At 56.4% G+C, this 21,923-nt stretch overlaps 1 protein-coding gene and 1 long non-coding RNA gene across 2 annotated transcripts in view; one reads left to right on the forward strand and one right to left on the reverse strand.

Annotated features, from left to right (window-relative positions):
* HS3ST6 (heparan sulfate-glucosamine 3-sulfotransferase 6) overlaps positions 1-9,635 on the reverse strand; it is a 28,608-nt gene extending 18,973 nt beyond the window's left edge. Inside the window, exon 1 of the mRNA XM_068699156.1 lies at positions 9,106-9,635. Within this exon, the coding sequence (XP_068555257.1) occupies positions 9,106-9,476 (371 nt within the window). The 5' untranslated portion in view covers positions 9,477-9,635. The remainder of the gene's footprint in view (positions 1-9,105) is intronic.
* A 1,180-nt stretch (positions 9,636-10,815) lies between these two features.
* On the forward strand, positions 10,816-14,817 carry LOC137864948 (uncharacterized). The gene is made up of 2 exons (XR_011101701.1): positions 10,816-11,242; positions 11,885-14,817. It is a non-coding gene; the product is annotated as an uncharacterized lncRNA (long non-coding RNA).
* Positions 14,818-21,923: the final 7,106 nt, after the last annotated feature.

Below are 21,923 nucleotides of genomic sequence, written 5' to 3' on the forward strand. Positions count from 1 at the left end.
TTTGGGAAGGGCCAGCACCAGCAGCAGCTCCACGTCCCGGTGGCAGCTGAGCGGATGCAGGTTGTCACACTGGGTCTCTGACACCGCGGGGGACGTTCAACCCCCTTCCGGCCCCCAAAACACGCTTTTCATGGAGACAAACGATCCCTTCCCTCAACAAAACCTAAACTCTGAGCCCAAAGCACTTGGCAGCGACCCCTTGAAATTTTTCCTCATGGCTTGCGTGGCTTAGGAACATGACTTTCTGCAGCATAAAGGCAGCCGGAGGAAGCGGCCGATGCTCTTGTTGAAGAATAATCATCTCCCCCCCCCGGCTGGTGCCAATCGCACGGAGCCCCGCAGAGCTGTCACTCGGAGGGATGGCGCTGGCAGCCCCAGCAGCACCCGGCTGCGCTGGCCGGGGACCTCGGCAGCTATCGACAAGTGCCAGCAGTGAGGGATGTGCTGATGAGCCCTGATCAATGCACAGTGAAGGAAGCCCCTTCAGCAGCCAGGCCAGCCCCAAGTGCTCCCAGTAATTGGAGGATTTCTTTCGCCTCCACTGTTATTGATGGTTTTCCCCTTCGGGGTACGCTGCCACTTGGTGCTATCAGAGAGCTGAATGGCACAAGCAAGGTTGGTAACAGTGGCACAGCGCACAGAGCAAAGCATCCAGAGGGAAAAGCAAGGGAGAACTTCTGGGCACTGCCAGGAGCTGAAAAAGTGCTCCAGGGTTAGGAGAGATGCTGGAGCTGCTCTCGCTGCTTTTGGGTCCAAATAGCATCCAAGGAGCTATGTAAAAATATGTAACTCTCACAGTGGACCAGACACACGGCAGATGTATTTCAGTGTCCTGCCCCGTAGGTGCAGAGAGGCAGGAGCAGCAAAAAGAGGCTCCTGACACCTCCGCCCTCAGTTAGAGAAAGGAAAGGGAACTCTGCTCCCTGGGTCCCAGCTAGTCACCACCTCGCCGTGCCATGGCTTTTGCTCTGGGGGCTTCATTTTAGCAGCACCAGGAGCAGCGGGTCCTGCCCTTGGTCAGGCACAGGCAGCTCAGCCCCTGGGACCAGGCTCTGGGATGCTGCGGGCTCTGGAGCAGCTGGGAGGTGCGGGAGGGCTCTGGCAGCGCGGCCCCAGCACCGCTGCACCCCATCAGGAGGCAGAGCTGAGATCTGGCCCCTGGGGACGGGACCCGTCACGTTCCCTGTGCGTTCCCATCACTCAGCACCCGCTCCCTCTCCTGCACGGCGCGGTGCCCGCTGACAGCGGCTGCTAGCTCACAGCTGGACCAGCCCAAGGGGCGCGCAGTGGCCGGGCACGAGATCACAGATTCTCGAACACGACCGCCCAAATGCCCCCTGTGCAGCCACGGGTACACGTAGGTGTGCATGAAAAGACGGAGCTGCTCGCGCTGCTTAGGGACCGAGCAATAAATCAATAGCAAAGTGGGCAGCCCTTCCAGCAGCAAGGATGCTTAACAAGGTCACATCCTTATTCTCTCCAGACTAATGAGCGGAGATTACTAATAAGACCTCGGTGACAAGTGGATGTATTAATGTAATTCACTCCTGCCTGTAATCAATTTGCTGTGTTAAAATCCGCAGCTCCTTCTGACACCGAGATCTCCCGTGCTGCCCCCAGCCGCCGCAAGGCTGCTGGCTGGAATGGGGAGTCGTGTCCATGCCGGGCCGTGACATTTTGTGCAAAATCTCTCCAAGAGGAGCCATTTCAAACATTTTGCTCCACAATTCAGACATGAAACAGTGCTGGTCAGAGCACTTTGTGTGCTGCTGTGCTGGGCAATTCGTGGAACCCCGGCTGCCTGGCGAGCAGTGTGTGCTGGAGCAGGGAAAGATGCTCTTTTTGGTCTCTGGCTCTCCAGCACGTAGCAAAGCCTGGATTTCCTGCACACAGTCATCGCTCTGGTCCATAAATAGCAGCAGTCCACGGGGCTGACCCCGTGGACTTACAACATTAGGCATTTACAACCAGTACACAGGGATCGCTTGCACGTTCAGGCTGGGTTAGCCGGACACGCTGCCTCCGCGCCCCAATGACAGCAGAGTGCTCTGATTGACTGCAATATTCCCCATTTGCATTTCAAATGACTCTTCAGATCAAGAGTGACTCACTTAAGAGATGCATGAATAATTCTGAAGACGCTTAGACTCCTGTGATCGGCGAGCTGTCCCCAGTCGGAGGCAGGAGGAGGCCAAATTGAATTAGCTGCTGTGAATTTTTCACCCAGGACCATCCCCACAAAATGTGAGCACGTGAAATGGGAGCAACCGAGAGTCCCGGGCAGCCACACTGTGGGACCGGAGGGTGGGGACCCCAGCTGAAAAATCAACCCCTCTGCCTGCACAGCACACTGGGAGGCCAGAGGCATGATGCCCGCGAGTTTGGGCAGAGCCCCAGTAGGAGAGCAGCGCAGGGTCAGACCTCCTCCTCTGGGCCCAGCTGCAGAAAGCTGCCATGTATTTCTTGCGTGCAGCCACCGCGATTTTCAAAGCCCTGCAGAAAGCTGTTCACAATATCCCTCTTCTCCTCACTCGGTACGTTTATAAACAAACGCACCAGAAAATATGCGGTGGGAGGAGAGCAGGGGGCTCCCACGGCACCGCCAGCCCCTCGCCGCGCCCCCGGGCACAGGCGCTGGAGGCGGAGGAGCTGCGAGGGCTGCGAGCACCCCAGGTACAATGCAGCTGGCTTCTCGCTGCTGGGCTGAATGCCTGCAGGAACCCGAGCCCACCATGGTGCTCAGCCCTTGGGCCACCCCAAGGACGTCGGCTCTCGCTCCCGGGTAGAGCACGGCCCTGCAGGAAAGAAATGGGAGCATCGGGCTGCCGCCGAGCAGCTCTGTAAGCAGGCGGATTTCCAAAGCCCTTTGAAAAGCCATTTAGAGCTAAGTCCTGGTATTAAACCTGGCCTTTCATTAGTCAGGTTTTCAATCTCTACCAGAGCCTGTTTCAGTGAAAAGTTTTTTAAAAGGTCAGGAAGAAGCTTTTAAGCATATTTGCCAATTAACTATTGTAACTCCCTCCTCGACTGGATGCGAGCTGCCCGCTTCCGTCTCCAGGGACGGTAATTACTGTTTGGTAAAAAGCTTTGAACACCCCTAAGTAATAGTCTCTCCTTGCATAAAAGCACCCTAAACCCACTGGCCTTTTCCACCTTCTGTCACAATCCGCATCTAAAAATAATCTGGAAGAAAAAAAAACAGAATGCTCTTAAGAAGAAACCCCCGTGGTGCTGAGCGAGGCGTCGCCGGGTGTCGGCACAACGCAATGCACGCTGCAGGACGCGGTGCTGCTGCAGGGTTCCAAGCAAAGTTGCCAAAACGGGGCAATTTGAAATACAGAGGGGGGCCTGGGGACCCTGCCTGTCCCAAGCAGGTTGGGCAGGAAGCACAGCAGCCCCCCGCAAGGGGTGCTTGCACAGGCTGCCCCCTGCAGCCCCCTGGCCTCATCTGGAATATGGCCAAGGCTGCCAAAGCCCCACATTAGCACCCCAAGCCCCTCATATTGCCACAATTGCTTTTGCAGCCCCTCAGCATTTCCACTCCTAGAAACCCATCCGCTTCCACTGCTGCCCCTGAACGTTTCTTACATTCAGCCTCAAAAGTTCTCTGGAGTTCCAAGGGGATGATAAAAAAACTCCCACGTTTATGTGCTTAAATTTCCAGCCCCTGAGGTTACAAAAGAGCAACTGGGGAACCCAAGGAAAAGGCCGTGACCGAGGAAGTGTTTTTCAAAGACATTGATTCATACAATATTCATTTTTTAAAACAGTTCCAGGATTTCCAGGTGCCCAGCCCCTATCTATTTATTCAAGCAGCCTGGGACAGCAACGCTGGCATACTTGAAATCCTTTAGAAACTCAGGTTACTTCTACACACTCCAGTGCACAGCGTGTATATAAAACCACCATTTACTTAAAAGAGACAGCACCAGAGAAAGAATTCCTCAGTCGGGAGGACCACGACCCGTTCCACTCCACGAGTCACAGCGTCTATCAGAAAACCCGGGGCCAAGACTAACACGCGGCTTCAATCGCTTGCTCCTGGCGCTATCTCTGCATGGAGCAGCCAGCCCGGGCTGAGCCTCGCAGCCTCAAAGCCCGGTGCTCAGACCTGAGCGCACCAGCGAGCAGCACCACGCCGACTCCAGCAGGATGCGGGTGAGAGCACAGCCCGGAGCTGGTGGCCAGTGGTGGCCTGGGGCTGGTGGCCAGGGGTCCCTGCTGCTTGCACAGGGTGGGCCAGGAGGAGCTCCCCAGGCAGCAGGAGCCCAGCCCAGCCCCGCTGCCCTCAGTGGTGGCTGCCTACGAGCGCTTTAAACGTTTTCAAATGTTAATTCCACATCGTGGCAATAAAAGCTATTTTTAATCCCACGTGAAAGCACTTTGCAGCAGACCTAGCTCTGCACGTATCACGCAGAGCATGCGACGCGCTGCAGCAACCAGGCAGCGGTGGGACGGGGCACACGGTGGTGGAGCCAACCCATCCTGCTGCTAGCACAGCGCCTGCTCCCTCCTCTTGGCACAGAGCTGGGGCTGAAGCATTCCCTCAACAGCCAGCAATACGGCAGAGTCACGGAGCCCCGTACACGTGGACATGTTTTTTTCCATCTAAAGACAAATCCAAACTATCTTGCATCAAATAAAGCATTAAAATATCTTCTTTGTAGTTAGAAAATTGCAGCTTTTCCTCGTCTTTCCTGCATTTTTTTTTCTTTTTTTTTCTTTTAGGATTGCTCTTAATCTTTTAAACATGGGGGTGAGGACAGAGGAAGCGGATACAAAAAGGCTCTGTTTTGCAACAAAAACTTAAAAAAAGAATGAGAGATCACAAAATCAGAGCAGTAAACCCAAGAAGCGCGCTCCAGGACTGAGTTTCTGCAAACGCACGAAGGAAAAACAAGGGCCACTTTGAGGTGCAGAGTGCTGAAACGCGAGTCCATTAGGAGAGCAGATTAGCCGGTGTCAATGAATAAAGATAATGTCCCGGAGCAGCTCTCAGTGCATCGCCATCTGACTCCTCGCAAGATCCCTTTGTCTCTTGCCACCTATGTGTTTCTTAAATGCGCCTGTGAAAAGCTCTGCCTGGAAGGGGATCCGAGCTTCGTGCCAAAACGCAGCCTGGTGACTCCTGAGTAGCCCCAGCGCCCGGGTTTTATTCAACAGCTTGTGCTATAGAGTGTCTTGATCTGTCTGTACAATCACAACACACACAAAACCCCCTGAAGGCATCTACTTAGCTCTACTTTTCAGCTGCCAATAACACTCACAGCAAAAGTCAAAAGAGCAGCGCCGGAGCCGTGTCCCTTCCCTGCCGCTCAAAGGCTCCAGGGCTGCGAGGTCCGCAGATAACAAAGTCTGGCTCAAGAAATCCTGGACGCCTTTCAAGAACGTTGTTAGCTTCCATGAATGGGCTCGAAGGGGGGAAACATCGCATGCGGCAGCTTTTGCTCCCCGTCCACCTCCGCCGGGCACACACACATGCTCCCAATCTGGGGCACCCTCCGCGCAGCCCGGCATCCATCGGCTGCTCGATGCACGCACAGAAGCACAGCGCGAGCGTGACAAACCACATGAAGAGTTCTTCCTCCCGCAGCCCCCAGCATGCAGACCTGCATGCGTTGCAGCCCACCAAAAGGCAAAACGAGGAGGAATCGTTGCAGCCAGCTGCAGCGGAGAGCAGTGCCAGGTCGCTCGGCAGTGCCGGCCATGCCCACGCAGCTGCGTGCCGCCGCTGCGGAGCTCAAGCCTCAACACTCACGTGGAGGCATTTGCCAACTGTTACCAGCAAACCCACACTGGCTGGATTGATTACGTCTGCCCCAAAGTAAGAGAAAATGAGGAAGGAATCGCAATTCCTGTGAAATCCAGCACGCACCATCACTCAGAGCGCAGTCTCGCGGAGCACAACGCCAACGGCCGCTTTCGTGCGGCGCGCTGGGCTCAGCGATGCGAACGGCCACCGGGAGCCCTGGCCCAGCCCTCTCCGGCTGTGAGGCTCTTTCTTTAGATACTGGGTAAAAACAGGAAGAGGAGACGGGGAAGAGAGGGCTCAGATCATAAATCGTACAAGGAAGTACAAGACAGAGCAAAGCTGCCTGATGGAGCTGCTGCCACTGCAAAGATTCAGGGGACGGAGACAAGGGAACTTTGTACAAGCGACAGCAGAGCGAGTGCTCGCAATGTGCATTCCCCCAAACTTCCTTTCATGCAAAACCGCATCCGCAAAGACCATTCCCTGCACCGCCTTCATGCCTCATGTCCCCCTTCCTCAAGTCCTTTTCCCAGCAGCACCAGAACCGCAGAGGCTGCGCTGAGTTAGGTGTGGGACAGGCGGATGCTGGTTGCGGGTACAGCCGCATCGGGTGGCCGAGTGGAAAATGAGGCTGGTTCTGCTAACCAGGAAGGCAGTGGGAGGTTCCCAGCTGTGCCCCGACATGGGCACGGCAATGAGCAAATGCCCCCAGCCCCCACGATCACCGCTTGTGGACGTGGCAGGGCTGTGAGCCCCCAGGGCTTATGGCCGTGGCAGCCCAGAGCCGCTCAGCCCACTGCGAGCACTTTTCTATATCCACGCAACCAAGGGCAGGATCAGCCCGGTGCCATCACACCGAGCACCACTTCACATGCTTGTGATGAATTTTGAAATATCACCAGGAAACGTCTCAGATTCGGTTCTTAAATTTCCCTTTGCCCACGTTGCCATAAAGCAGAGGGGCAGCCAGCGGCGAGGGGCACAGCACCACTCCAGCTTCCCCGGCAGGACACTCGCGCTCCCAGCGCCGCTGTGTAGGAGAGGAGCACGCCTACTGATATCCCTCCCGTTCTCTTTTTATTTGGGTTTACCCTAAGCAGCACCGAGTGCCAAAAAAGTTAAAACACTGTTTTGCTTTAGGATAAAATTTCACTTCATGCTTGGATTATCCATTAGGTAATTTACGTTGCAAGGCTAGAGGAGGTGTTTAATCTTCTTATAATTAGCTAAACCGATAGTAACTCAAGGAATTTCAGATGAGATGCTTGCTGCTTTTACCAAGTATTTTCGTCATACCAGCAAAAAGAACTACTTTAAAAAAAAAAAAAAAAAGGACTTTGAGCTATTTCAAATTTAAATAAAATAAAATGCTCCAGTAAGAACAAATGGTTTCAGTCAATGACTTACATTATAATGTAAACTACTCGGCACCCACAAGAAGATACTCCTTCCACAGAAGCAAAATCCTTATGGAATTAAACTATGAAGAAAGAAAATTCTGTGGCAATATTTGTAAGTTTTTGTTGTTGTTGTTGTTGTTTCCTTCTTCTCCCTTTTTTCTCCTTACACTGACTTGAGACAAGCAACGACCTACAGGTGCCTTCAGGCCAAATATCTTGGCATGAGAAGCAGTTGGTGTAATTTTGGTTTCCTAGCACATTCAAATATTTTAAAAATGTTTACACCACTTTGAGATAATCATTGGAAAAACCTGAACTTCTGTCCAACTTCTATTTTCCTCCACCCAAACACACCCCAGCTTTAGACATTTAGCTCTGTCTGGCTTTCAAGGGAAGAAAAACCCTCAGTATAGCAAGATCTCGTAAGAAGACAAAACAGGAGAGGCAAGGAAAAGAGGAAACTGAAAAATTGTTGTGCATATGATTGAAAACACACGTGCTCTATGCGGAATTAAACCAAAACATCTAATAATTTTCCCCCCAACTAGAAAGGATGCAACTTCTTCCCAGTACACGGAACGCTTCCCTGTATACGCTTCCCTGTATTGCATTTGGCTGTACCAAAAATGTTCCCTGCTCTATTTCTCCAAATTTACCATAGCCATACAGAGAATTATCTTATATCATCTAGCTGCTTCCAGGCCAGGCTCCCTGCGAGCACTCAGAGCACTGAAAACTCCCTACGCAGCAATCCCAAAGTGAGTTTTATTTATTCTTCTCTTGCCACAGTCCATCCTGCAAATGCCTCGCCGGACTACAGCAAACGATATGAAAGCGTTCGATCTTCCACACTTTAATTACGTGCTTGCGGTCATTAAACTCCCATCCTGCCAAGCAAGATCTATCTTGTAATCCTCACCCCCAAAAATTAGTTATCATCATTATTGTTCCTGGTGCGCCGCGGATACGTATGGAACGGAGAAATGAGCCAATAAATCACGGCAATATTAATACAGTCATAAAAATAAGTGTGCTACTTACTGCGTTTGAAGGTGTGTTAAGTCAATAACTTTACAGTCCAGATGTGGTCTTACAGAGCCGAAACTCTGCAGGTAAAATTACCACTAAAATTACGCTTCCCATTAAACGGGCTTATTTTTCACAGGTTATTATTTGGGCGAGCATTGCTCAGCTGCATCCTTCCCCAAAACATAAAGAACCATTAAGCGCACGTAGGAAGGAGTATCCCTGCGGGGTTTGGAGGGAGCCCGGTGGAGGAGCAGGAAGGACAGGGAGAGCTACTCCTTTTATTGTTTTCAGATGTTTCACGAGAACACCGCAGCGCTTTTATAAATCTGTACACTTGGACTGTCTTCAAAATAACGGAGCAGATTCTTTCGCTGGCTTCAAGGGGCTTAGCGCTCCGACTAGGTTTGGCCGGCCACTTTGGAGTTGGCCACGATACGGGAGTTTAATGGACAACACATGCACAGTAGCTGCTCTTCCGATGCTTTATCGCCCGAAGAGCTCAATTCCATTGAAACCCTCAAAACTAAACAACTCCCTTGAATCAATACAGCCCTGCCCTTTGACACAAGCAGACCGGGGAATTCAAGGGATACTCTTTTACCCTTCCCCTTCCTGCAGCAGTTCGAGGTTTCAATGCCAAAATCTGCCGGGATCAAGTCAGGTCCTGCGAGCTGAGCTCCTCGCTCCTTTCAGTTTCAGAAACTGAGATTTAAGAAAAAACAAAAAGCTCCCTAAAGGAGTTAATCGGCGGGGTGAGAGCCACGGGACGGCTCCGAATAAAGTGGTAGGGCCACGACCGCAAACGGGGATCACCAAAAAAAGCCAAGCACCACCTGCCCGCGGTGGGGGGGGGGGGGCACGGACACGGGGCCAGCTCCGCACCCCTCCAGCTCCCGAGGCTCGGTGTGGGGGGGGTGCCGTTACCTGTACCAGCGCAGCCCCTTCTCGTAGCACCTGTCGAAGAAGTGCGGCTCGGCGCCCACGGCGCGCACCCCGGGGTGCACCCGCAGGAACTCCAGCAGCGCCCGCGTCCCGCCCTTCTTCACGCCCACGATGATGGCTTGCGGGAACCGCCGGCTGCCGCCTCCCGCAGCCCCCGGAGCCCCGGTCCCCGCCGTCCCCGGGACCGCTCCGTCGGGGAGCGCTGCGGGCGGCGGCAGCAGCAGGGCGGGGGGCAGCGGTTCGCAGGGCCCGGGCAGGCAGTAGAAGAAGTAGGTGAAGAAGAGGATCATGGTGAGGAGCAGCGAGGCGCGGCGCCCCCCGACGGGTCCCAGCAGCCGCCCGCTACATCCCATCGGGGGCCGCTCCCGGCGCAGCCCGCCCCCGCCGCCGCCGCCGCCGCCGCCCCGCCGGGCAGCGCATCCCGTGCGGCCGCTCTGCCCTGCCCTGCCCTGCCCGGCACGGCTCGGTTCTTCTCGGCCCCGCTCCGCTCCGCGCCCCCCCCCTGCGCACTGCTCCGCGCCCCCCCGGCCCGTCCCAGCCCTCCCCTCCCGCCCTCCGCGCACCGCCCCCCGCGCCCACCCGCGGGGAGGAGGCGGGAGCGCGCGTGGGGCGGCCCCGCCCGGGGACGGGGCTCACGCGTGGGGAGCCCCCGGGGGGGGGCAGAGACCCCGCCGGGACAGCCCCCGCCGGGGAGCGGCGATTTCCCAGACGCTGCTTTTTTTTTTTTTTTCCCCGTTTTTCCTTTTTTTTTTTTAATTTTCCTTCTTTTTTTTTCCCTCTTTTTCCTTTTTTTTTTCTTTTAATTTTTTTTCCCTTTTTCCTTTTTTTCTCCCTTTCCCCCTTTTTTTTTTCTTTCCCCTTTTTAATTTTTTTTCTCCGCTTTTTATCATTTCTGGAGCCTCACTTCAGCCGTTAACACCCAGCAGCAGGGTCCCGGTGGGGGCTGAACTGCTTGCACCCAGTGCTCACCGTGCTGGGAGCTCGAGGCCCGCAATTAGCAGCTGGCACCCCCGGGGCAGTGCTAATTGGGCTGCGCAGGCTCTGCTGCAAGCGTGGAAAGGCAGCCAGCATGTGCGTATAGTTCTTGGTTGGGATGGGAGGAACCTGGGGTGCCAGCCCTGCACCTGGCAAAATACACCCCAAAGCAGCAGCTCAGGTGTTGCAACCCAAAACGTGCGTCTGAAATAAGCAGTGGGGTGGGGTAGCAGCAGCCAGGGAAATGCCATTCCCCCATCCCAAAGCACCAAGGTGCCAAGCCCCAGGTGCTGCAGCGCGGGTGGCACACGGTGACCCTGCAGCGAGCAGCTTTACGGGCGGCATCCCTGGGCAGTGCTGGCCAGGCCTGGACCTCGTGAGCAGCAATGTCCCATTTGCCCCTGCCCTCCCCACAGCACAGACCTACAGCAAACACAAATCAGCCCAGATCCAGCCTGGGGGTGCTCCTCGGGGCCGTCGTCCCCCCAGCCCAGCTGTGGCTTCATTGAACCACTCCAAGGATCTGCCCCTGCACACACCCCAAACTGCCAAGCCTCACTTCCAGCCTTGTGATAAAGCCTTTTTTATTTTTTTTTTCTCTGAAACCAGCAGTGTCTTAATTAACCTATCAATATAATTAGCTCTTTTTATAATTAGATCCCCTGAGTCTTCCAAGAGATAGAGCATCACGGGGAGGGGGCGAGCATGGCCCAAAACCGTGGGCGCATCGCCACCGAGCCTGGGGGACAGTGACACTTCTGCGCGGTGGTGGCACAAGTGACAGGCTGCACGGTGCCACGGGCACCTGGATGCGCATTTCAGCATGGTTGGGTGGTGGCACAATGCTGCAAGGTCGCCCGGCTGCAGGAGGGGCTTTGTGCCCTCTCGTGGCTGGCGCTCGCAGGAGGCTGCGCGGGGGCTGCCCGGCCCGGCCCGTTGCGCACGGGAGCTTTTCAACAAGAGGAAATAAAACGCTGGGGCGCGACGGAGAAACCTCCCAATTCACAACGCCAAGGTTCCCCGGGGAAAAAACGCGAAGGGAGGATTGCGACGAGGAAGTGAATCTGTTATCGGGAGCAGTTTGATAAATAAAAACGCATCCAAAATCTTCCGCGCGGCACTTGCCAGCTCTTGTTGAGTTTACGTAAGTGATTAGAAATAGGAACTGTTTCACTCCGGGCTAGAGCTGGTGGGAATTTTTCCAGCTCCGTGTTTGGGTTGGGGGGGGAATTGTTGTTGTTGGAAAATGCCAATTTGTCAAAATGGAAACGTTTGGCAGGAATATATGCATTTTGACAAAATTCTGTCTAAACACAGCCAGGGAGGCACAGGAAAGGCAGGCGGGGAGCGCAGCACCCGCACCATCCTCATCCTCACGCAGGGAGGATCCCAGCGGGCTGGGGATGGTGCAGCAGGATGGTGCAGTGCTGCCTTTTGGTGATAGCCTTTTGGTGCTGCCCAATCTGCCCGCTGCACAGCAGGGCAGGGCCAAAGGGCAGCGCCTTTTCCTTGCCTGCCCACTAGGCTGGAGGAAAAAGCCTAAAAGGTGACCCGGAGCTCGGTGCTGGGGCCAGGAGGCTCAGACAGTTAAAGGCAACAAGCACTCAGGTGTCACTTTTTCAGCAAAATTAGAAGATTTAATTTGACTCGAAACGAAACAGGTGGGTAGCAATTTTCAGCTCTTTGAGATTTCTTCCCAATCTGTCATTTCAATATAACGTTAAATCGAGCAGAGGAGCTTTTTAAGGACAAAACACTGCATTTTGACTTGGGGACGTGCTTTCAGGGTCCTGTGCAGGCAGTAAGCCAGGAAAGGGCCTGGGGACCCTGGTGCCAACATTTCCACAGCCTTCAGCCAAAAAAAAGGCTGTTGTGAACTGAGCAGCTTCGATGTCCCTGTGCGCGGTGCCGCTGGCTGGCAGTGGCTGAAGGTGTGCAGGACACGGGATCCAGAGCAGGCCCTCTCTGATCTCCCGGCCACCTTGTCTGCCGGGACGCTGCCTGTCTTCTCCCTCCGTTAGCACTTCTTCATCTGCAGCTCTGATAACACAACCCACCGGAGAGTGCCGCTTTTCAAGAGTTTCCCAATCATTTTGAAAGGTCCCCGCCATGGGTACTCGGCTGGATGGGGTCGCGTTCGCCAGGAGCAAGTGATGCCACCGCGATGGGCACCGATGTGCTCACCCCAAGGAGCCAAACCTGGCTGCCCCGCAGGCACCCCATGGGCACAGCTGGTCCCCAGGGCCGCTGGGGTGCATGAGAGCCGCCGGCTGCCCTGGCAGATGCAGATGAAAGTGTTCCGGGCTGTCACCGGCGTTATGGATGGGCTGCGAGCGCTCGTGGGGAGCGTCGTGCAGACACTGCGGATGTGGAGGGAGCCTCCGCGCTTCCGAGCCCTGATTGATGAGATGCGAGGGCCGGCCGCTGCACTCACTACATCACCACTGCCTCAACCTCTGCCAGGGGCGAGGGGTGTTGGAGCCCTGGAGATGACTGGCTGCACTGAGGAAGGGAAGGGTCATCGTTCCTGGGGCCAGGCAGACTCACCGAGGGTCCCGGGGGAGCTGACTGCAGGTTTGGCAGCTCCCCAGGGACTGGGGGACTAACAACAGCCCCGGGGGAGCCGTGGCACTGTGGCTGTGCATCTGCATGGCCAAAGATGCTCCGTGGATCACGGCCGAAGGAGCTTTTAGCGGCTGTCAGTGCAGAAGAGGTGAGGGAGGCACATCCCCGAGCTCAGGAGCTTCCACCAGACACTGTGGTACACATACGTGTGGTTTGAATTGTTTTTTGGGGGGCACAGAGGGTTCCCCCTGGCCAGGTGCATTGGGCAGCCCTGTCCCATGGCCATACCTGCCAGCACCCCTGAAGCAAACCAGGGATTTATCCTGACACCAGGACAGAGCAAACTCTCAGGGCAGCATTCCCCAAAACTGCCTGTGCCCCGTGCAGGGGTTCACCTGGAGCACCCTCCACCAGCCCTTGCCCTCATTTTCCCTTAATTACAACCTCCCCTGGAGCCCTTGGACTCAAGCAACCGAGCTCCTTCACGGTCCACACAGAGCAACAGCAGCACGGCTCTGTGTGAGCTCAGTGCTCCCCTCATCCATCCCTCCCCCAGCCCCAAACCATCTCCCCTGGGCAGGATGGGGTCCCGGATAGCGGTCGGAGCATCCCCACGCAGCCCCTTCCCCTGGGACCTCCCCGACCCGTGCAGCACGCTGGCGGGAGCTGCAGTGCGGGCGCCGTGGGTCTCCTGAAGTTTGTTATTACAAAGAAAGAAAGAAAATGGCTCAAGGGATCAGCGGGGATAAAAAGCGCTTTAGAAACACAGGAGATCGTTTAACAGGTCACCTCCGCAGCGGAGTTCGCCGAGCTGATAAAGGCGAGTAAACTTATTAAAGGGCGCACAGCTTGATTCGAAACGGCTGCTCCCAAACAGCCAATTACTCAGGGCCCTTCCAATCCAATTAGGGCGGCTGTTTCCCTGATTACGGCGGTGTGTTTTACAAATACACCCGGCTCCTCGGGTTCAAAGAGCAAGCCAGAGAAGGGGCTTGGTAAGGGGCGAGGCGGTGCCTGCAGCCAGGAGAGGCGCGGGGAGGCAGAGCCCAGGCGTGTGCCCTGGGATATGGATACAGATGGGGCTGGGGATGGCTGAGCCATGCAAATAGTGGTGTTCCCCAGAAGAGCAGCCCTGTGCCCATCCCTAAAGCAGCCCAGCCCAGCTAAGGAGGTGGGTTACATCTCCATGGGGGTGTTCAAATAGGGGCTGGACCCCTGCAGGGTCCCAGCAAAGGCCCTGTCACCCAGCTCAGCCGCTCTGTGACATTACTGAGCCTTTCCCCAGGGACCCGGGGAGTTTTGAGGTTTGCCGTCTGGGCATTGTAGGTGTCCTGGCCTCGAAATAATAGCATTGGGGGATTTGCCCTAATCCTCCCTGTGGGAAGAGGCAGCTTTTACAGGGAGAGACCTGGGATGGCTTTAGCAGGAGCTTGGAGCTCATTAGGGCCAGGCCCTTGGTGTTTTCATGGATGTGGGCACAGGGACTGCCAGGAGGATGAAGGAGGAAAGAACCGTGTCTCTTCCTAACCAGGATCATGGGTGCTGCAGTGCAGCAAACGGATCTGATCCTGTCCAGAGCAGGGGTGTCCCAACACCTGGGGTGGAGGACACAGCGGGGAGCTCATCACCGTGGCCACCGGGAGGCTGAAAATTAACCCACAAATTCCGACCTCCCCTCGAGGGGCTGAGCAGGGCTCGGGAGGCAAAGGGGCCACACGGCACACGTCTGGAGCTGGGCTGGAGCCGCGGCTCCTTCTCCTCCACCGCTCGCTCAGCGCCTGCGCCGCCGTCCAAGCCTTCACCGCAACCGCTCCAACGGGTTCGCTTCAAAATACTGGCACGCGGCCACCTCTGGGGTGTAGCACAGCCCCTGTTATTAAAATGTGTGACAGCAGCTCGAGATGGAAAGTGAAGTTGTACATTCTCCATCTGAAACTCCGTGAGGAATTTCAAGCAGGGGAATGCAATTTCCAGCCTGGAGGAGAGCCAGCAGCGCCAGGGCGAGATTTTTCTTAATATGGTTTTGCAAAACTTGAGCGCAGAAAATTGCCCGTAGCTATAGCAATACCAGCGAGCTGGAGACGGCCCCGCTCGGGGAGCGTTTACACAACAAAAACACCCCCAAAGCTGCCTCTCCTGTGCCACGCTCCGTGCCACCCGTTTGGTCCCTTTAGCCCCTGAACGGGAACGTGGTGATTATAGAGGGCAAATCTGGTGCTTGCAGCATGCCCAACGCAGGAGGAGGGTTATCCCAAGCCCCCAGTGCTGCCCCAGCTCCCTCCAACAGCCCAGGGTTCAGCTCCATGTTTTTTCCTCCAAAACGGCCTTTGGGGTGGTGGCAGGGCAGGATGGGGTTCCCAGAGGGGTGGCCCCATCCCCGGGTCCCCGCTGTGCCCGTGCCCGCCCAGGATCCGCCACCCGCCCGCAGCAGCGCAGAGGCAGCTGGCTCCGGGCCATCCGTGGTTACAAAAGGAGCCTGCCCCGTATTTCTGCTTTTGATTTAAATAATCCCAATAAGGGGATAAAGCAGCCAAAACCCACTGATTTTTTTAAAGCTTCAATTTAAGAAATAATATATGTGAAATGTGTGAGTTTTATGAGAGTAGGCAGAGCTGTAGGGTATCAGACGCAGCCCTTCCTACCCAAACCTCTGTCCCCAGGACTCCAGCTATTAACTGTGCCATCCAGAGCCCTCAGACATCCTCCATGCAGCTTTCCAGCCCCATTTTCCTTCTCTTTTTTTTTTCCATGCAAAAACAAACTCGGGCTGACTGCAATTACTCCCTTATTGGTGCCCTCCTGGGCGAAGACACAGCAGTGACAGCAGTTTGACATCACGCTGGAGCTGCAGAAATGTGGGGACTGGGGGAGGATAACACACAAAGGTGCTTTTTCTGTTTGATTTGCTGTTCCCAAGCATCTGGTCACACCGCTCTATGGGAGCAGGGGGATTTCTTTATCCTATAGGGATGTATGGGGCAATACTCCACCCCAAGGGAGCTGGCAGCTCACCAGAGGACCCAGCCGTCACGCTGCTGGGACCCCCAGTGTGCCAAAAGGCCATTTCCAGCTGAGAAAGTCACCTCTTGACGATGTCATGTAGCCAGACCATGAAATATCACTGTATTTGCAGGGGAAATATTGCTGTAGCCAAAGCTGATGGTGCAGGAGCGCATCCAGCTGCAGCCTGGGAACACAACAGGACCTTCGGTGCGGTGTCTGGGGACCCTGGTGGGGCATTAGGGGGTGTCTGCAGCCCAGAGAGCTTGGGGACAAGGCAGGCTCGGTGCTGGGATGGCAGCAAAGTCCCCATGGGTCTCCCAGAGCCACAACTTGTGGGAGAGTCCATGGTGCCTCTGCCTTTCCTGGGCAGGGAGGAAGCGAGGCTGGCACGGGGTGAGGCTCAGCCCCCACCGTCAGCCCCTTGTTAGCAGCCTCCAGCCCCCCTGTTCCCCCCCCTGCTGTTATTTCTGCCTGGCTGCTGTGTCAGCCCGCACGGCGAGCGGCTGCTGACTGGCCGGGGGTATCTCGACAACTGCTTACCTGCTCTTTATGAGCTTAATAACTCAGCGGAACCATAATTATGTGTTCATTGCCGATCTCATTTAGAGTTAATTACATGCCAGATAGATGTATCTCTGATGTGCTTGGAAGCATCCCAACCACGGCTCTCAGCAGCCATCGATCTGCACTCGAGCACAGGTACTCCTTCTGTTTCAGCACCCGGAGCTTGTCGCAGCTCTGCACCAGCGGCATCACCCCTTTTGGTCCGGGGGGAGATGCAGCAGGAATTCGGCTCTGGGCAGCCCCAAACCCACCGCTTCTGGAAGCAACTTGGGCAGGATGGGAGGGCTGGATCCCACGCGGGCACCTCCGTGCCATAAAATAACAGCAAAGCCTGTTGTCTTGGGGGTAGAGCTGGAGGACTGCGCCCTCACCACCTGCAAAATCACCCCGTGGGTGCGCAGAGCAGCTCTCCGTCAAGAAACGTTTGCTCGCACCAAGCCCCAGCTGGTGCGCCCCACACCGCTGTGCCCAGCCACAAACTTTACAAGTTTCCTCTTTTTTTGAAATAAGTAAATAAATAAATAAATAAATTTGCGGTGGGGGTTGTTTTGCTGTTCATCTTGAAACAAAACGTCACAAGGTGCAGATGGCCACATTTTACGAGTCTATGAAGCTCTGGCATGCCCACTGCTAATTCCTTGCACAGGTGGGGGGTAGCTTTCATTTGGCTCCAATTCAGCCAAATTTCCAGTGGCCAAGCAGAGAGGAAGGTGTGGGATCAACAACGGCAACATCTGGAGCAGAGCCGAGCCATAACGAAACATGAGGCTTTAAAGAAATGTCTCGAATGCATCGAGGAGGAAAAGCGGTGCTGGAAGGATTCCCCGCTGTCAGCGAGGGGCAGGCAGCCTCCCAGGTGTCATTTTGGGGTGCACGTGCACAGCCTTTGGAGACGGGCACAAAACCAGCGTGGTGCAGGGGGAGGCAACAATAACCACTGGATTAAACACTGGTGGCTGCACCCCCAGACCCAGCAGAACACTACGGGCAATGCAGATTGCAGAGCTTAATTTGAGAAAACCTAAACTTTGGTAGCTTTTCAGTAGTAGCAGAAGAAGCCAACTGAAATTTTGGGTCAGAAACCTGACTTTTAGCCCCCACTTTTATCCCCTGGCAATACAGAGCCCGTTTCCCACCTCACGAGTGTTTAAGCCCTGCAGGCGGGCGATGCGCTCTCTTTGTCCGTTCCCATTGCCTATTCCAGCCTTAATTCTGTAAACCCCCTACGACAGCAAAACGCTTTGCCATTAAGACCAGCTAATGAACACGTAATGAATCAGGTAATGAACACAACGATCTCATCCCCTTGTTCCCCTCAATAGCCACATGCATCATGTGCATCCAGAATCACAGCCGCAGAAATCAAAGTCCGGGCAGTCTGCGGGTGGTGCCGGAGCTGTGGGACAAGGGGAGAGCTCCAGGATTTTGGGTGTCACCTGGGAGTGACAAGAAGCACGCAGAGAGGCACAGCAGGGAGCCCTGCTATCCACTGGGTGCGGAGGATGTGGGTCCCAGTGGGCTGCCCTGCCCTGCCCGGTGGGCGAGGGACGGTGCCGTGCGTCTCTCCCCATCTGCGGCGCACATGCTGGAGCAATTGATGGGGGGGGGAGGGCTGGAAAGGCTCCAAATAAAAGAGGGCGCAGGGTACGCCTGCGCTCCCGCTGCCCCGGGCTGCAATACCTTTCACACCAATAAAGTGCAGGTGCTGGGGGATTGCGTGCGCCTGCCTGCGCGCCTCAATAGCGTTTGGATCGTGCCTCCGGTGCCCGGCCCCCTCCCGCCTCACACGTGGTGAGAAAAGGCTTGGAAAAGGCTCTGTTTGGAGACAAAAGCCTCTCGGTGAGGATCCCCTTTCCTGGTGACAGTGGGCATCTGGTTCCTATAGCGCAGGCACCCACATGTGCTGCCTGACCCCACAGGCCCCCCTCTCCCCTCCCCGTGACTCAGGTTAGCGCACGGCGCTTCGCGGCCCCGCTGGGAAGGAGCGGGGCTTTGTCTGGAGCCGGGCCGACGACAGGAGCTTTCAGGGAAATCACCCAGGCCCTGGCGCGTCTGGGAGAAATGGAGCCGGGCCGGAGCTGCCGGTAACCTGAGGCTCGTCAGAGCGAGCGGGCGGGGGCAGCAGGGGGGCTGTGCTCCGCAGGCACCCCCAGGAGTATGGGACTGCTGGAACAGCATCGCCCTGTGCAGGCTCCTGGTACCAAACAGCATCCCCCAGTAGGCTGCAAAGATTTACCTGGTTACCTGGGTGCTCCCATGAGGAAGGGTTCACATTGAAGGGGGTGCAGAAGCATGTCCCAGCAGCTCGTTGCTGCCTGCGGCTGATGGCACAATGAAGCCCGTGGGTGGAAAACTGTGCATGGCCCTGCCCTGGGTCTCCCCCATCACCCCACTCACCTCCTGAGCGTGGCTAAAATCAACAAGAGAGCCTAAAATCTGAAATGCTGGCAGTGGGTTTTAGCATCACACTGTGGGGAAGAAGCCTGGACACACAGCTGGCCAGTACCCCCTTCCCTGCGCCTGGGGCTGGGTCCCTGCAGCGGCACCAGGAGGGGACTGGAGCAGCTGGGAGCAGTGTGTCCCCGTGCTGCTTCTGCATCCCAGGCTGCCAGGATGGGGCCAGAGAGCAGGACAGATGGGATGTGCAGCCCAGGGAAGTGGTGAGCTGCCTGGTGAGCAAGTGAAGCCTCTGCTCAGTTCTAATACCAGCCCCATAACCCAGGGCTGAGCAAGCAGTGGTGCAGGGGATCATCCAGCTCAGCTTTGCAGCTGGCTCTAAGGCATCCCAGAGTGGTAAAAAACCCAAAACACCACTGGGATGGCAAAAAGGAGCCATCTCCAAGGCCTCTGCAGAATCTCCATGCTCCATATCACTGTACAGAGGGAGATGGATGGAGATTTCAAGGTACTGGGTGGGAACAGACCCGATGATCCCATAACCCTGGGGCAGAGGGACAGTTCTGCTCCCTGGGCATCAAGAGCAGCGCCCACAGGGTAGCACTGACCTGCCTGGGCACAGAGGGGAACAGAGGGCACCCCAGTGTGGGGAGCCCCAGCTCCTCTCAGCCGCCCCCGCAGCAGGGCCAGCCCGTGAGAGCCGCCATCCCCGGGCTCATGTGGATGCCCCCTGGTCATTTTTAACCTCAGATCTTTGGCATTATTAACAACATACGTGTGGGGCTCGCTTACCCTATGGGATAACATCTGGGGGTTATTCATCACGGCCACCGCAGGCTGCAGCCCCCCGCGCTCCCCGCGGAGCGGGATGGGTCACATCTGAACACCAAGCCGCTTGATGTGGAGTCATTAGCATGCACAGACTTCCAGCCCAATTACTTGACAGATGAAATCAAGATCCGTTGGCCTTATTGTTTGCATCTGGAGGGCCGCATCCGCGCACACTCCTCCTTCCTCCGGCCCGGCCCCGCTCCCAGCCTGCACCGGCGCTCGCTTCATCTGGAGGTCGTTTAGCGCCGCTGCGCACATGGGAACGTACCGAACGCACCATAACAACGTCAGCCCGACACAATGACAGTTACCCACAGCACCTTCAGAGAAGGAAAAATACCCCACAGCCTGCCCCTTCCTCCTCTGCCCCTTCCTCCTTCCTCCCACCAGCGCGTCTCGCTGGAGGAGCTTTGCTCCATTGGGGAGCGCACAACGAAGCCGCCGTGGATCAGTTCGGGGCTGTCCATAGCTCGAGCTTCGCAGCCAAGCCGCTGCTGTTCTGCTGATGGATTTTACACAGAGGAACAATTCAACCTCATTTCTACCCATTAACACAATCAACAGCGTTGAGCTTGCTGTAAAAGCAAACCCTAACGGCGCATCGGAACTGTTTGAGGAGCTGGAGGCAGCAGGCAGGTGTGGGAGCATGGGGAGCACCCAGCAGTGTGCCAGCTCAGGCAGAAAGCCCCAAATCCCAGTAATTACGGCCAAGAAATACTGGTGTGGGACTGAGACTGCCAGCACCCTTTGCACCTTGCTTCAGCTGCACCCCCAGGGCCTCTCCTTGTGCTGTTGATTGGACAAGAAAGAAATTCATCACGTATTTCCTCCCATGTTTGGTGCTCTGGAGGGCCAATGCTTTGGGGGGGAGCCCCTGTGCAGCTGCGGGATGGGAACCTGTGGGATGGGAACCTGCAGCCCTTGCGGGGCACTGCTCGCCCCTCCAGGTGACAAACCATCCTGCTGGCACCCCGGGGCCTGCCAGCACACAACACATTGCTGCGGGGACAGCTGTGGCTGCCTGGCCCTGCGTTCAGACACCAGGAAACGGCGTGCTGCAGGGGGCTCGGGGTGGAAAATGCACGGAGTGTGGGCAGGAGGGCGGGGAGGGACAGCGGGGAGCGGATGCGCAGAGGCGTGGGGCTCCGGATGGCTCCCGTGGGGCTGGGAAGGAACAGCATCCCCAGCTGTTGTAGGGCACCCCAGGAGCCACCTGGCATCTCCCCAGTGGAGGAGCCGGTGACCCCGGCACGGTGCCTGTCTGGTCCCCGGGCCAGCACGGAGCCGCAGCGGGGACGAGCGGCTGTGCTGGAGGCAGCACCGAGCGGCAGGAGGAATTCGGGTTTCTTTTTTCCCCTGTAACCCATCTGTGCTTAATTTCTTTGGGGGTTTCACTCCAAATTCTTCAGATTCTATGGCAAATGCTTTGCGGTGCTCGGTTCAGCTCGCCTCCGTGGCTGCCCGGCTCGGGGCTGCCTGCAGCCAAAGCAGAGGGAAGGGAAAGCACTGACCCTACAAATCCCCTGACACAAACCTGATGCCCAGGCAGCACCTCCAGCAGCAGCCCAGAGGCAGCGAGAGCCCTTGCTGGGGCTGTGGCAGCAGGGGACAACGCAGCAGGGGACCACATGTGGCTGGGGACCACATGGCGCATCACCGCCCCCAGCTCCGTTTCCAGCCCCCCACCCATCCCTGAGAGCTGTGCTCCACGCAGGGAGCAGAGGAACCCAAATCCTTGCTGATTTCTGCAGACACCTGGACTGAGCAGTGCCCGTCCTGCCGGGGGGATGAGGCACAGCCCTGCTCCCACCGTGCGTCCCGGCACATCCCGCACACCAGAGCTATGGAAACAGGAGGTGGCTGGAGGCAGCTGTCAGCCTTGCGAGAGCGCTGACGGGAGGTGTTTCTGTTTGCTCCTATCATTTGTAGCAACAAATCACTTGTTTTGCCCTCATTTTGCAATTACAGACTGGTAGCTCTGGGCTACAGGCACATGCAAATGCCTCAGTCTGGGGAGCAGAGCTGTGCGGTGCGCGCCGCCCTCGTAGGGAACGGCAGCAGCGTGGCAGCACCGCAGTCACTGCTAATTAGCCGCTAATTTTACAGACTTCTTTATGGCTTTGCAGTCGTTTACCCTTCCCAGTGGGCTGGAGCCCTGCAGCCAGAGCTGCCAGCAGGGCACTGGTGTGGCTCTGCCGCTTCTCCCCAGGGACAGCACAGCGGCAGTGCTGGGGCAGGGATGGGCGCCAGCTCCAGCCCCATCCCTAGACACTGGGGACAGCCAAGGAAAAATGCCTGAACCCAGTGGAGGCCACGCTCAGGGTGGTGACAGCTCCCACGGGCACTGCCCTGGTTTGGGGAGAGGGATCGGGAAGCACTTCTCTCTGCTGCTGTGCAGAGGAGAAATTCAGATCCTGCACAATCCCGGGTAAAAACGATCCCGCACCAGGAGACCGGCCCACGCC

Source organism: Anas acuta, chromosome 15 (assembly GCF_963932015.1).
Source record: "Anas acuta chromosome 15, bAnaAcu1.1, whole genome shotgun sequence".
NCBI classification, from domain to species: domain Eukaryota; kingdom Metazoa; phylum Chordata; class Aves; order Anseriformes; family Anatidae; genus Anas; species Anas acuta.